This window comes from Dryas octopetala, chromosome 3 (genome assembly GCF_963921425.1).
Source record: "Dryas octopetala chromosome 3, drDryOcto1.1, whole genome shotgun sequence".
Classification (NCBI taxonomy): domain Eukaryota; kingdom Viridiplantae; phylum Streptophyta; class Magnoliopsida; order Rosales; family Rosaceae; genus Dryas; species Dryas octopetala.
The window spans coordinates 11914344-11928404 of NC_141368.1; the positions used below are offsets into that span (position 1 = coordinate 11914344).

Here is a 14061-nt window from a genome sequence, read left to right on the forward strand (position 1 = left end):
CAGATTCCATGAAATGATTAAATTTTAAATTTTTTTAATCATTGTAACTAATCAATTAATCAACACAACTGTTTATTTGGTAGGATTTATATGACTGTAAGCAAATAAATCAGAGGCATCAGTCAGATTCTGTACTACCAAATATACTAATATAGTGTTGATTTACATGATGTCAGTGTAGATCCTAATTTGCAGCCGGCTTAGTCAACTGTCTGGATTGGAAACAGTCCAAATGCCCTACTGAATCTTATCTTAATTAATATATAATCAGAGGCTACATGTGATTAATAGTAAAATTAAGCAATGGAAAAAGAGATTCACTGGTGACTTCTGTCTGATTTGATTAAAATCAAATGAATGTTATTTGAGGATAAATGTATCCATTTGAATCCTAGATAATTTTCAATCTCCTTTATTATTTATTATTTCTTGGTCTTACTTTGGTTTTTGGTTTTTATTTTGGAAACTATGTGATAGCAGCAGTTAGAAGTTGAAGGCAGCGTAGTTAGACAGAAAATCTTTGACAACTCATGCAAAAGTGGTATTAAACATCAAATTTGGTGACGAAAGTTGATCAACAGATGGCTTAATCATAGCAATTTCCTCTAAAAATTATAGTCTGAATCTCACTTTTCCCCTTCATTTTCATTTTGACTCGTGCTATTCCTAGACTTTTATCCAAGTGTTAAAAAGAAATGCTTAAGGGACTTAAAATGAGAGAGTATATTCAAGAATTGGATTTAATACAATTGTTGAAACCGAATGAATCCAACCATTGAATGCACTGTCCCTCATTTGTCCTTTATTTTAAGTCCCTTAGATTAACACTTCCGAATTTTAAATATCTCATGCCGGCAAGTCTATGATGTTTTCCTTTATGTTTGCTTAAGCTGCGACGTGATGATTTTGTGAAAGTCATTTTGGTAAGAAGAAAGAAAGGAACCTGCAATTCCCTCAAATCTCGCTCCTCTCTTCTTTGAGGACGAAAATGGTAATGGTGAGCTTATTTGTATTACCATGAAAGGAAAACAAAAGAAGCAAAGCACGTGCGTATATTTATTCGTATGTTGAAAACAGCGAAGCTCGGGTTACAACAATCTAAGCAGTTTCCTGTACAGACATTTTCTTTCCTCCCAAGAAACAAAAAGGAGTGCAAAATCACAAAATTCCATAATATATACATGTTGAAACCCCCAAAAGAATACTAACAACAATATGAGCCCACCGCCAAAAAATCCCAGCTCTAATAAACTCCAATTTACCACAAAAACGAAGGCATCAAAATTATGTATCCATCTATTTGATGGCGTAGGAAACAGTACAAACTGACTCAAGTGCCTCTGTAAATAACCCAGAAAAACTGGTCAGTGCCTGAAAAACCCCTGGCAAGCCTGTTTGAAGATTGTTTAGTGTCATGGCTCTCGTCACCTCCACTGCCTTTGAATGCTTCATCATCTCATCTTCAACCCGCCTCTGGCAGGATGCAAGTTCATTTTTCTTCTCAGCAAGTGGGTCTCGAGCATCCAAGAGTTGTCCGTTGTCAGGTCCTGAATCAGGAAGCCCGATACCAACCATGGAGTAGGAGTGGTAGAACTTCTTTTCAATGTTCCGGAGAGAAGAAGCTTTTTTCTCAAGCTCCTTCGATGCAGTTTCAGTGCGTTTTTTGATCTTGAGCTCTTCACTCTGTTTTACAGAGATTACATGGACAACATTGATAAAGCTCTTGATGGCCTCGGAAGCCACTGTGTCAGGGACACGTTCAAGTGCAAGCTTCCACTCATCACAGAAGGAGTATACTTCAGAAAGTTCCCTGTTGCCATTCAAGGTGTCATTGGTTACAGGAAGAAGGGTGAGCTTGAACCAAGCATGAACAGATCGGATGAAGTCCCGTTTGAACTTTATTAAGCGGCAGAAACTGGAGTGCCAGGCAGAGACAGCTGATTCAAGGTCACGGGTTGCCTGCCGGTGCAGTTCTGTGGTTGAGTCACCCTTGGCGGACAGGTTCACAAGTCCCTTAACCTGTTGTACAATGTTGTTCTGGACTTCATGGTACTGGTGCATTGATCTCCACATGTACATAAACCTGCACTCAGTATATCCAGCACATAAATGGACATTTCGAATTCAGGTCACCGCTAAGGTATCACATGATCATATGAACTAGCCATTATTTGGTAAAACCATCTCATTGTATGAATTCAACTACTGCATTCTACAACTCCACAAATATGTCGGTAACAATGCACTGATAAGGTTTTCATGAAAAGTTCATCTGCTAAAGTTAATAATTTTCAACTCCACCTTAGATTGTCCTTGTTTTTATACTTCTGTACCAGGGCTGAATGCCTATGCCTCTTTTCAGTCAATGTAATTACTAGAAAGAAAAATTTATAATGTCCAAGTCTGAGCTTTATTATTAACAGAGCACCTAACACATAAAATTTACCTACCCTCATCTCATTCATTTCTTTTAGCATAAAGTTTTAAGGCAAACTGCACAGAGAGCAATAAGTATGTCCACCTCGAGCTAAAGTAAATACAGAACCAAGACTACAATCTGCGCTATAGCTGCACAATTTGAGTCCATTGAAACCCTATTTAATTCCACTCGGAAGAGTAGGGGTACTTCTAGTAAGTCCTGAAGTTCCCAATAGTTTGGTCTTTGGGCCAGTAACTTGATTATTTTTTTATATATTTATATATATATATATATATATATTCATTTGTTTACTTCTTTATTGCTGCCATTATTACTGTAACTATTCTGACACTGTTAGATAATTTGTGTTTTAGTTCAAAAGGATTATTAGGTAGCTGGAAGCTACCATGGCCAATGGACCCACACGTGAGAAAATATGGATATTAGCAGCGTACAGTGGCACTACGTAGAACCTATTGGTAATTTATGTTAAACCAGATCCCACAAACATCATGATGCTTACATTTTCACTTTATCATAATGACACCAATTGATATACAATCAAAGTTCGAAGCAATAATAATGTTCTTGACTTAGTTAAGAAATGGATCCAGATACAGACAAAGGAGGGTCATATCATAGTTAAAGTCCAATGTACCTAACTCCCTCCCCCCTATAATAACTGTTCCCAAAAGGGTCTGCAGATCAGAGGAAACATAACCACCGGAGAATCATTTTTCAGTTTTGGGGCCACTGTCTAAATTTTAAGAGGTAGCCAGCAATTAGGACAGTCCAGGACAAGGCACATGTGGTTACAGAGGGGAAGAAGCAAGTGGCACGACAGAGCAGTGACTCATAATGTTTTCAACTACCAAGTCAAAAGGCCAATGATGTACACTAGCGTTTTTCACATGAGGGAATATCCTTTTTTTTTTTTTTACGAGACATGAGAGAATATTAAATATGCTACATTAAGTACACCATATTGTGATAATTCTCTAATATATGTTTTGAAAGATTCACTGCTCGAAATCTCAACCATGTAGTTTGTGCTTTCTTTTGGGCACACACTAACATGTGATATCCTAGAGGCAAGCACTAAATAACATGATTTCAGATTATGAAAACTGGTCACTAGTTGAATGACTTATTGCAAACAACTGAATCACATAGAAGTTAAATTTATTTTCCAACTACTTACCATTATTTTGAAAAAAAAAACAAAAAAAAACAAAAAAATGGGAAAAAAGGATCTTACTAAACCAAACGGAACTATTATAGATATCAGTGTTTCATCCTTGCAAAGCGGATTTTTGCATAATGCATATATCTCATGGTTTGTGCATAAGAATTAAGAAGAATTATCTTATTAACTTAATCAAAAGGGAGGATGCTTACCCATGGCACAGTTCAACAAGCTGAGGCACAAGATCAGAGTCTCTAAGATTAATGATGGCAGCTGAGGTGGTTGTGACGGCCTCAGATGTGACCTGAATCAGTGATTGCAGCCTCTTTATCGAAGCCTTTGTCTTGTCTAACTTGGTTTCGTCCTCCCCCTTGTACTCCTGATTTTGCAGCGCGGACAACTTCTTCTCATGTTCAATCTTGACACCTTCTCTGGCCTAAAAGTCATCAACAATTTATTGCCTGCATCAGTGCTTACCAATTTGAAACCACAGGGTTTCCATAAATGCAACAGTTATTTTCAAATCCAACCCGGGCAAATGACCCTCAACCCAATCATTTGCTGCAACTCCATGTTTACCACTCAATTCTAGAAATTACCATATTTCCACAGCAACACCCTGCTAGGTCAATTCCCATATATTTGCACTAAAAAGGCATGAATAGTTGAAGGTGCATCCATATTAACAAAAATTCAAGATATTGCAAACAAAGAAAATGACAGAAGATGCATATTTTCTCCTAGTGAAAAGCCCTTCTTTAATAAAAAGTGTTCATAAATGTAATAATAGACATAGCAAAGGATAAAGAAGCTAGCTATAACAGTGAGGATGTCAATATTTGGCAGCCAATAATGCAGTAGATTTTTTTTTTTTTTTCCAGGTACCAAAAAGTGCATCCACTTTCTTTATCAAAGGAGTGTAGTAGCCTACAAAGACAGGTCGGTCTATTTAAGCATGGTTTCATTAACTAACAAATGCAGGTTGTCCTTGTCAATCTCACAGGCTGTCAAGGGGTGGTGGGGGGCATATGAGTCATTTTCACCAACAATACAAAATTTACTTAATTGCTGCCAAAAGGGCAAAAGGTACAAAGACTGACAGCCGTCCAAATCACAGCTATATCCAAAAAGATACCCCCGGAAAAAACTTCGGTTTATTTTACTCCCATCACCGAACATGGGCATTTTCGTCAATATGGTCTTTTGGTCAAAAACTTCGGAGGACTTACGCTACCAAGTACCAACACTGGCATTGATGGGTACCCTTCTGTCTTAAGTAGTTAAGTCTAACTAGATTTATTTAATAAAACAAACAGAATGATTTAATTAACTAATGAAAATTAGAAAGAGGGAATGAATGAATTACCTTCACTTCCTCGTAGAGCTTCTTCTCCCAAGCCAAAAGGCGTTCGAACGTGGAGCAGAGGCTTTTCGAACCGGCCGATTCTTGGAGCGAACCGGTGTCGAGCCGGTACTTAACCGCCAGTGGCGGTTTTGAGGTCCAACTCGAGCTCAAGTTGCTCAGCACACTACTGGAGTGGTAGACTGTCTCTGTAAAATTACACCCACTATAGAAGTTAATTTCTTTTTAAACGAAATTCAAAACCCAAATGTAAAATGCAGGAAAGTTGTATGAAACAAAATCATCCTCAAATGTCATAAATTTTCCATGTAATTTGATAAAAAGAACCAAACCCAATTCCCAAATGAATTAAATGATGATCCCATTCCCTACTTTTTTAAAAAAGTTTGAACTTTTCCCACAAATTTTCCCTGCAACCAAACATATTCAAAAACCAGTCCCAAAGAAAAAAAAACATACTCTTGAGTTGCCTGAAGCTCCGATCGAGCTGGGCCCTGCCAGTCTCGAGCATCTCCGAGACCTGGTCTCCAGCCATGGCGGCCTTGTCGAAATTCTCCTTAATCGCCTCCACAATCTCCTTCAAGTCCCTGTGCCTCACCACCATCTTCATGTTCATGTTGGAGATCTCACTGCTTCTATAAGTACTCCCCCCCTCCGACCCCTCCGACTTGCTCGCACTCCTCGCCGCATACTTGGGCTGCTGCTGAGTCTGAACCGGCGGAGCCACCGATTCGGCCCGGTTCGACTGCTCGAAATTGGACCGGGTACCCATCTCGGATCTCGAGTCCCTGTCATCATCATCTTCATCGTCTGACGAGCTCGTGGTGCTGTAATGGTCATGGTCATGGTCGCCCCACTCACTGCACTGGACCTCCTCTCTCTCAGACTGAGCATACTCGTGGTGCTTTTTCTGGTGGTGGGTGTTTTGGGTTTGGGATTTTGCGTTGTTGACGAAGAAATCGTACTCTGATCTCTCGGTTTCGGTTTCAGCTTCTTCGGCCTCGGTCTCTGTATTATTTTCGAAATCGTCTTCTGCGTTTTGATGGTGGGATTGTTTGGAACGAGCTCGCTGGTTGAAGAACTCGGAGTCGGGCGGCGATGGAGGGTAGAAATTCTCCCAGTTCCACATCGACGACGCCTGCGACGGCGTTTCGGAGTAGGTCGAATTCGCTTGAAAAGCCGTTGGAAATGGAAACCCATCTGTGAAATTCGATTTCTGGCTCTGCGGAGACGAAGACGGGCTGGATTCCGATAATATATGCGGCAGTTTCGGCTTTTGCGGCGGCGGAGGCCTTCGGCGGCGATGGGACAGGTGGCGAGCAGAGGCGGAAGAAGAAGAGGATAGAATGTGGGGGAGCTTGGAGCTGGCGAGGGTGGGGGACAGTGGCGGTGGCGATCGGTGGAGGGAGGAGGGTGCGGGAGATGGTGGGACACGTGGCGGGATGGTGTTGGTGGGTGAGGAGATGGAGGGAGGTGGTGGGGGGTGTAGGAAGACGGCGGGGGTCTGGTCGGAGATGGAGAGGGGTTCGAAGGCGGCGAAGGAGACGAGGACGGAGCCGGTGAGCCGGAGGGAGCGGCAGTAGTCGGCGTGAGCCGCCGCTAAGTGGTGGCGCGCGAAGACTGCGTCTTTCATCAGGCGGCGCCGCTCTTTGCACCGCCGCACTGTGTCCTCGTTGTCCAACTTCGACGCTGCACAACCCATGATTATCAGAATGATAATAATGAAAATTAGAAAAAATGAGGAGAAGAAAATCGGAACCCAAGTGGGTGTGGTGGTGGTGGTGGTGGTGGTGGTGGTTTGAGCTGTGTGTGTGTGTGTGTGTGTGAAAAGAGAGAGTGGAGCGGTGAGAGTGAGAAAGGAGAAGAAGTTATAGTGGTTAAACTTTGGACTGTTGTCTGTAGCCTGTTGGGGACTACCTGTGCTTTTTTATTTTTTTTATTTTTTATGAAATTTATACGGGATTTATTTATTTATTTATTTTTATGAAAGAGTATATCTGTATATATATAAAAAAAAAGTGGGCTCTTTATTACAAAAGGGAAAGTGGTCTTTTAGTAATGTAAATGCAGGAGATGTTCTCTTATAGAAAGTGTTAGAATATAAAACAGTCCTAAACTCACATCCAACTGCTTAAATTTTTTGGAGCAATTTTGTAAAAAAAGTTAGAAAATAGAAATATTGTAAGCCCAGGAATTTTAACATGTTATTAAGATGAATAATTCATTCACGTATTAGGCTTAATTTGACTACATGTAAGTATAATGTGGAGAATATAAATACCAACATTTGTCATTTGAAATGTTATGTTGTAAATAAAATTATAAACTTCTTCATTTATTGTTAATTAATTTCAAATGTGATATTTATCATATTTTGGCTTTAACATAATATCAGAGCACGAGATTTTGAATTTGAAACCCGACAACTACATCTTCCCAATCCAATATAAGTCTGATAGCCAACAGAGCATTGATCAAAAGAATTTTTCTTTTTTAATTAGTAATTAAAATTGAAAATCTGAAAGTATAACGTGAAAAACATTTAACAAGAATTAGATCCCAAAAGTTCAAATGGCAGACTGGCAGTGCTAAACTTGGTTTTTAATTATAATTTGTGGAAATGTTTGTTTTGTTGATTAGTTTAACAATAATGTTAGTTGTCCTATATTTTTTTTTTATATTTGTATTTCACTTAATGTGTCATTACTTTACTGGAAAAATATATATTTTTTTTTAAGTTTTATTTTTAATTTTTAGTGTTTAATGTATGAATACCATGTAAAATGATATGAAATTGTGGTATAAAAATGTGACAAGTATAGTATTACTGTTAATTGAATGAGTGGTGTAGAAGGCTGGCTTTTGGTGCTTTTGCAGGGTCATCGGGGCTTGGGGGTTTGGAAGATGAAGACAGAGTGGATCTTCACCAAATTGTGTGGGCCCATTTGAGTTGATTATTGAGTCCAAGTGAGTCACTACCAGTGGCATGTTCTATTGGCTTGGTGTTGGACTTTATTACTAAATTGTGAACTCTTCCAATTTCGTAAACTCAATGGCATAAAATTTTCTTCGTACTTAAATGCAAAGCTATCTTGTATTTGCTTAAATGATGCACTTGCTACTTAAAATTATCTTTAATTTGGTACTTACAGCTCATTTGGTATTAGAAATGAATGAAATTGATTATAATTCGAACGGTGTCGCACTACTAATTTGAACAATTATAGAAATGTCCTTTCATTTTTATGAGTGGTTGTTTTAGCTGATCAATTTTTCTATTTTTGTTTTCTATGTAGTATAAAATATATTACTTTAGCTTGGAAAGTAGGATTTAGGACTTTAGTTTAAGGCATTTGCCCTAGGTTTAAGGCATTAGTCCTAGGATTAAGAACCTAAAACATAACCCTAAGCCCTATACTCAATTATTAAAAACATAAAGAAAAGCATGTATAAATAAGATGAAAATAAATGAAGAGTCGCTCGAGCAACTGGAACATTTCTTATATAAATGGATATCACGTTTGAGTTCTAAGATGAATCTTTTAAGTTTTTCATATTATTATTTTTTGGAAAAAAAGTTTTGGCTATTGAAATTTAATCCACCATTTTATGCTTATAAAAAAATTTGTGCACATTATCTTTATTCGTATAGGAGAATTGCTCACTGCTTGAAGTAGGATTGCTGTTGGTAAGTCTTCAGACTTCAATAAATGTTTTTTGTTTTGGCCGCATCAATAGATGTCTTAAATACATTCATTAAATTTTGTTTAGGTCAAAAATTGGGATTCTTTTATTGCTTTAATTATAACCCCTACATTTCTAATAAATGATTTAGATCCAAGGGTTTAAATTTCGAAGTTTTCGGCGAAATTTCGCCGAAAATTTCGTTTTTTAGGGGTTCCGAAATTTTAACACGGATTCGACTAAATTTCGGAAAGTTTCGGCGAAATATTCGAAATTTCGCCGAAATTTCGCCGAAATTTCGAGCGAAATTTCGAATGACCCGCAAGCAAATTTTTTTGAATTGGATCGAAATTTCGCCGAAATTTCGACGAAATTTATCGAAATTTCGTCGAAATTTCGATCCAAAACCCAGCCTTTCACTGTAACAGTACCGAGCTCAAAATCTCAAATACGGAAATACCCATCTAACCCTCGCTCAAATACACAGCCTAACCCTAAATCCCTCAGTCCTCACTGCCTCACATAGTCACATTCTCACAATCTCACAAATTCACAAATCCCTAAATCCCTCACCTGCACAGTCGTCGGCGGCTCGGCGCACACCTTCGATCTCAAACCCGATCTGCCGCATCCTCCGTCTTCTCGGCTCTCTCTCGCCTCGCAGTCGTCTGTTACAGCGCCGTCGTCTCTCTCGCCTCGCAGTCGTCTGTTTCTGTCGGCGGCTCGGCGCACACCTGCACAGTCGTCTTCTCCGTCTTGCAGCGCCGTTCTCGACGTATCCGGCCCCTTCGAAGCCTCCGGCCACCTCGAAGCCCCCGGCGTTTCTCGAAGCTTAGCCCCCTGCCCCCCTGAAATTTCTGAAATCGGTTTGTGCCTTTGTGGTGGCTAACTGGCTAAGTCTCAATCTCTCTCAAGTCTTTGACTCTTTGACTCACAGCTTTGTGCGAAGTCTCGTGTGTGTGTGAGTAGTTGTGTATTTGAGACTTTGAGTAATAGATATTACTATAATATTAGACAGTCAAAATATCTAAAACTCTAAATTGATCTATATGATTATAATTTATATCTGAGTATATGTATATCTAAATTGATTTGAGTATATCTAAGTATATCTAACATCAATTAATCAATATCATATTTTAGGTTTATATGTAAATTATATTGATCTTGGGTTGATTTATATAGATTTGGAATTAATTGTATAATTTTGGGTTGATTTTGATTTGTATAATTATATGATTTTGGGTTAATTTTGAATCTTTAATTGTATAATTTTGGAATTGATTGTATAATTTTAGGTTGATTTTGATTTGTATGATTTGTGTAATTTGTATGATATATAAATATTGATATGGAAGTTGAAAGTGGTGATATGATATGATATGGAATTGGAATTGGTATGATTTGTTAATAATTAATATGGAATTTGTATGATTTGTTAATAGCATCTAATATGTATCATGTATTGGATTTGCCGAATTGGTAATTTAAAATTAGTGAAATTAATATGGAGTTGGTAATAAATTAATAATTAATATGAAATTAGTAATATGGAAATGAAATTGGTAATATGATATGAAATTACAAATTAGTAATATGGAAATATGGAATTGCCAATTGGTAATATGAATATGATATGAAATTACTAATTAGTAATAAGTTAATAACTAATATGATATTAATTTCTTGGTATACTGATATGATATTAACATGGAATTTAATTGTTATTGTTATTGTGTTACTGTGTATGTCTTTTTGTTATTAGGAATTTAGGATTCAATGGCCAGTGGAGGGAGATCACGTGATCCAGCTTGGGATCATGCCGATCCATTACCAGGTAGCAGACAAGGTTCAGTATGCAAATATTGTGGCCTTGTAATGAAGGGTGCTGGAGTGACACGATTAAAATACCACCTTAGTGGTTTGGATCCTGGACACAATGTGCAACGATGCAATAGTGTCCCACCAGAAGTGAGACAATTCATCATTGCAGGGATGCAACACAAACAACACCAAAAAAGCAAAAAAATACAAAGGATGGAAGAGATCAGAGAAGAGCTTCGAGGACAAAGTCAGATTGAGCTGAGTGATGATGAAGATGATGATGATGAAGATCATAATGATGATATGGGGCCTCAAGAGCGAAGAGAATTTCGATCTGCACTTCGAGCCTCTAGAGCAGCAGAATGGGAGAGAGAACACTCACATAAAGTCCCAAATAGGGGACAAGGTTCTGGGTCTAGTAGTGGTGCACAGATGCAAAGAGCATCAAGCATGAGGGAATCACGAGATTCACGACCAACACCTCCAGTGGCACCAAGCTTGTACAAGGCAGCTCAAGCACGCCAAAAGAGTGTTAAAAATCTCTTTTCTGGAGGGTCAATCAAAGATGGGATGCAACGCTTGATCAGCAAGTTCTTCATATATGAAAATGTTCCTCCTTCAAAAGCAGCATCTCATCATTTCAAAAATTTGGTGATAGGATGTCAACAGGCAGGAGTAGGAGTGGAACCTCCAACACCCTATCAGATACGCACCGGATTTTTGGACCAGGAGTTTCAAGAAATGCAAGAGCATGTTAACAAATTGAAGACTGATTGGGCAACTTATGGTTGCACAATCATGTGCGATGGTTGGACAGGTCCAACCAAACTGTCTATCATTAACTTCATGGCCTACTCAAGAGGGAAGTCGGTATTCCTTAAGTCCGTTGATTCTTCAGATTGCATAAAGGATCATAAATATATTTATGGGCTACTGAAGGATGTAATCACGGAGGTTGGAGAGGAGAATGTTGTTCAAGTTGTGACCGACAATGGTTCCGCATTTGTCAAAGCAGGTAAGAAGTTAATGAACAAATACAATGTGTACTGGACGTCGTGTGCAGCACATTGCATTGATCTAATGTTTGAAGAGATGGGGAAGAAAGAGCAGGTTGCTAATGTGATTAAAAAAGCCAGAATGATCACGAATTATATTTACAACCATAACTGGTTGTTGGCAAAGATGCGAGAGATCACGAAGGGAGATATTGTTCGTCCTGGTGCCACCCGATTTGCTACAAACTATATTGCATTGGATAGTTTGTATGGTAAGATGATGGGGCTGAAGCAATTGTTCACCAGTGATGATTGGGGTCGTAGCAATTTCCGGCGTTCAGATGCAGGCATCACCGTTGAAAATATAGTTCTTGATCACTCTTTTTGGCAACAGGTGCATAAGGTGTGCGGTCTGTTTGAACCTCTCTACGTAGTTTTACGTATTGTGGACACAGAAGTGTATCCTACAATGGGATCCATTTATGAGTTAATGCGTGTCGTGAAGGAAGAACTAGAAAAAAAACAGGGTGCACGGTGGGTAATAAAAATCATCAATGATCGATGGTTTAAAACGTTACAACACGATTTGCACGCAGCAGGTAACCCAATAATTTATTTGTTATTTTGGTTCCGCATTTTTTTTAATTGATTTAGCTTTCAATTAATGAACTAAATTACTAATTATATATTTCTATATTTACTTGATGCATGATTGCAGCCTATTATTTGAATCCTCGCTATCAGTATAGACCTGGCGTTGGAGATGATGGTGAACTTATTCGGGCTGTGCACAACGTATTCTCCAAATTGGATCCCGATTCACCACAAGTTGGCCAATTTGGAAATGAGGTAAAAATAATTTGCCATAAGGCCCATAAGAATCCTTACGAAAAATATTAATACTTTATAGAATTTGATTGTCTTAAATTATATATTTGATTGATATTGTATAATTTGTATTGTATTTGTATCTAGTTAACTTATTTTAAAGATGCCCGGAAAATGTTCGGAGAGCGAGCTGCAAAGGCCGCTAGATCACGAATGTCTCCTAGTGAGTATACATCTTACTTGTATTAGTTAGATTAACTTAATTATTTATTTTTATAGTTACACTTACACAAACAAATTTTTCATTTCAGGTGAATGGTGGATCATGTATGGGAGTGATGCGCCTACTGTGAGGAAGTTAGCCATCAAAGTTTTATCACAAACGGCGTCATCATCAGCTTGCGAAAGAAACTGGAGCACTTTCGCACTCATACACACCAAACAACGAAACAGGCTCTCATATAGTAGGTTAGAAAAAATGGTATATTGCTACTATAATATGAGGCTTGCACTTCGAGATAAGAAAGCAGAGGAGGATCGCGTTGATGAATATGATCCGCTGGATATATATGATGCTGCTATAGGGGATGATGATGTGGAGGAAAACCAGCTTTATCAGTGGATTAGGCCCCTCCATTTAGATGATGATGCAGGCAATCCAGACCCTGATATTGCAGCTCAAGCACGTCAGGAAGGTATCAATGTGGACAGAGTTCTAAATGAGGAGGTGAGCCCTACTACAAGTTTGAATGACCTTATGCAAACAAGGTCGACACATCGTACTGAGCCAGTTCCCACTAATCCTTCTCGATCAGGCAACTCTAGCACAAGATCGGGCACTCCTACCAACAGTGGAGGTAGAGGTAGTGGTGGTGGTAGAGGTAGTGGTGGTGGTGGTGGTGGAAATGAAGATGTCACTGGACATTCTCAAGAGTATATGAGCCCATTTTCTGTCGAAGCACACTATACACATGCAACACAAGATGAGGATCATGGGAGTAGGCGTGCCGGACCAGGAATTGGTGCCATAGGAAAAGACTATAGTCGCAGACAAAGAGGTCATGAGAGTTTGGCACAAGAAGAAGAGGATTCATTATCCACCACTTTTGGCTCTATGGGGGTAGGAAGTGACAATTACAATTATGGACAAAACCCTCCAATATTCTACCCACCACATCTGCATTACTTGGTTGAGTCTGATAGTAACTCATTGGCACAACAAGAGACAACCTCTTCAAATGAGTATGCTTATGGGCAAATTCAACCACAACAGGTTCCTGATCCATATGGTTGGCATGTTGGCAATTACATGCAAAATTATGCTGGAGAAGTATCTTGGGATGATTATTCTTCACAGTACACCTACTCTGGACATGATGATACTGAAGACAGCGGAAATTTTGAACCTCCTAGAAACTCTATGTGGTATTGATTACTTTTGTAATTCATGTGGCAATATTATAGTAAAAATAAAATTGAGGTGTTATTGAAGTAATTATTAATTAGTGAAGCATTTTTTTAACAGTATTTGCCTCCAGCGCGCATTATATTCATCATATATCACATGAAACCTACCATATAATTTGGTTTTTTTCAATGTTTTTTATCAATGTAGTAGATAATATGTTAAATAAACATATTGTGAAGTTTCATTCAAAATTTCCGTATTTTGATAATAATTTCCATCGTTTCCGTCGAATTTTTGTCGAAATTTAAAAATCTTCGAAATTTCCGTCGAAATTTCCATCGAAATTTCCATCGA

The 14061-nt window shown here is 38.5% G+C and overlaps 2 protein-coding genes across 2 annotated transcripts; one reads left to right on the top strand and one right to left on the bottom strand.

The window, feature by feature from the left end:
* Positions 1-1045: 1045 nt before the first annotated feature.
* Positions 1046-6779, bottom strand: LOC147290924 (nitrate regulatory gene2 protein-like). The gene is made up of 4 exons (XM_086237545.1): positions 5428-6779; positions 4972-5156; positions 3818-4041; positions 1046-2083 (listed from the first exon to the last, which is right to left on the bottom strand). The coding sequence occupies exons 1-4, from the start codon at positions 6668-6670 to the stop codon at positions 1297-1299; spliced, it is 2439 nt and encodes an 812-aa protein (XP_086093671.1). The 5' UTR covers positions 6671-6779; the 3' UTR covers positions 1046-1296.
* A 3652-nt stretch (positions 6780-10431) lies between these two features.
* LOC147290925 (uncharacterized) lies at positions 10432-13731 on the top strand. The gene is made up of 4 exons (XM_086235680.1): positions 10432-12070; positions 12190-12320; positions 12447-12522; positions 12611-13731. The coding sequence occupies exons 1-4, from the start codon at positions 10432-10434 to the stop codon at positions 13729-13731; spliced, it is 2967 nt and encodes a 988-aa protein (XP_086091806.1).
* Positions 13732-14061: the final 330 nt, after the last annotated feature.

Bases quoted from the DNA above. Each gene is read 5' to 3' on its own strand.
- LOC147290925 (XM_086235680.1), top strand. From the start codon at position 10,432: ATGGCCAGTGGAGGGAGATCACGTGATCCAGCTTGGGATCATGCCGAT. The intron at 12,321-12,446 runs GTAAAAATAATT...ATTTGTATCTAG, and splicing joins TTGGCCAATTTGGAAATGAG to TTAACTTATTTTAAAGATGC. The intron at 12,523-12,610 runs GTGAGTATACAT...TTTTCATTTCAG, and splicing joins TAGATCACGAATGTCTCCTA to GTGAATGGTGGATCATGTAT.
- LOC147290924 (XM_086237545.1), bottom strand. From the start codon at position 6,670: ATGGGTTGTGCAGCGTCGAAGTTGGACAACGAGGACACAGTGCGGCGG. The intron at 5,157-5,427 runs GTATGTTTTTTT...GTAATTTTACAG, and splicing joins GAGCTTCAGGCAACTCAAGA to AGACAGTCTACCACTCCAGT. The intron at 2,084-3,817 runs GTAAGCATCCTC...TACTGAGTGCAG, and splicing joins CTTGTTGAACTGTGCCATGG to GTTTATGTACATGTGGAGAT.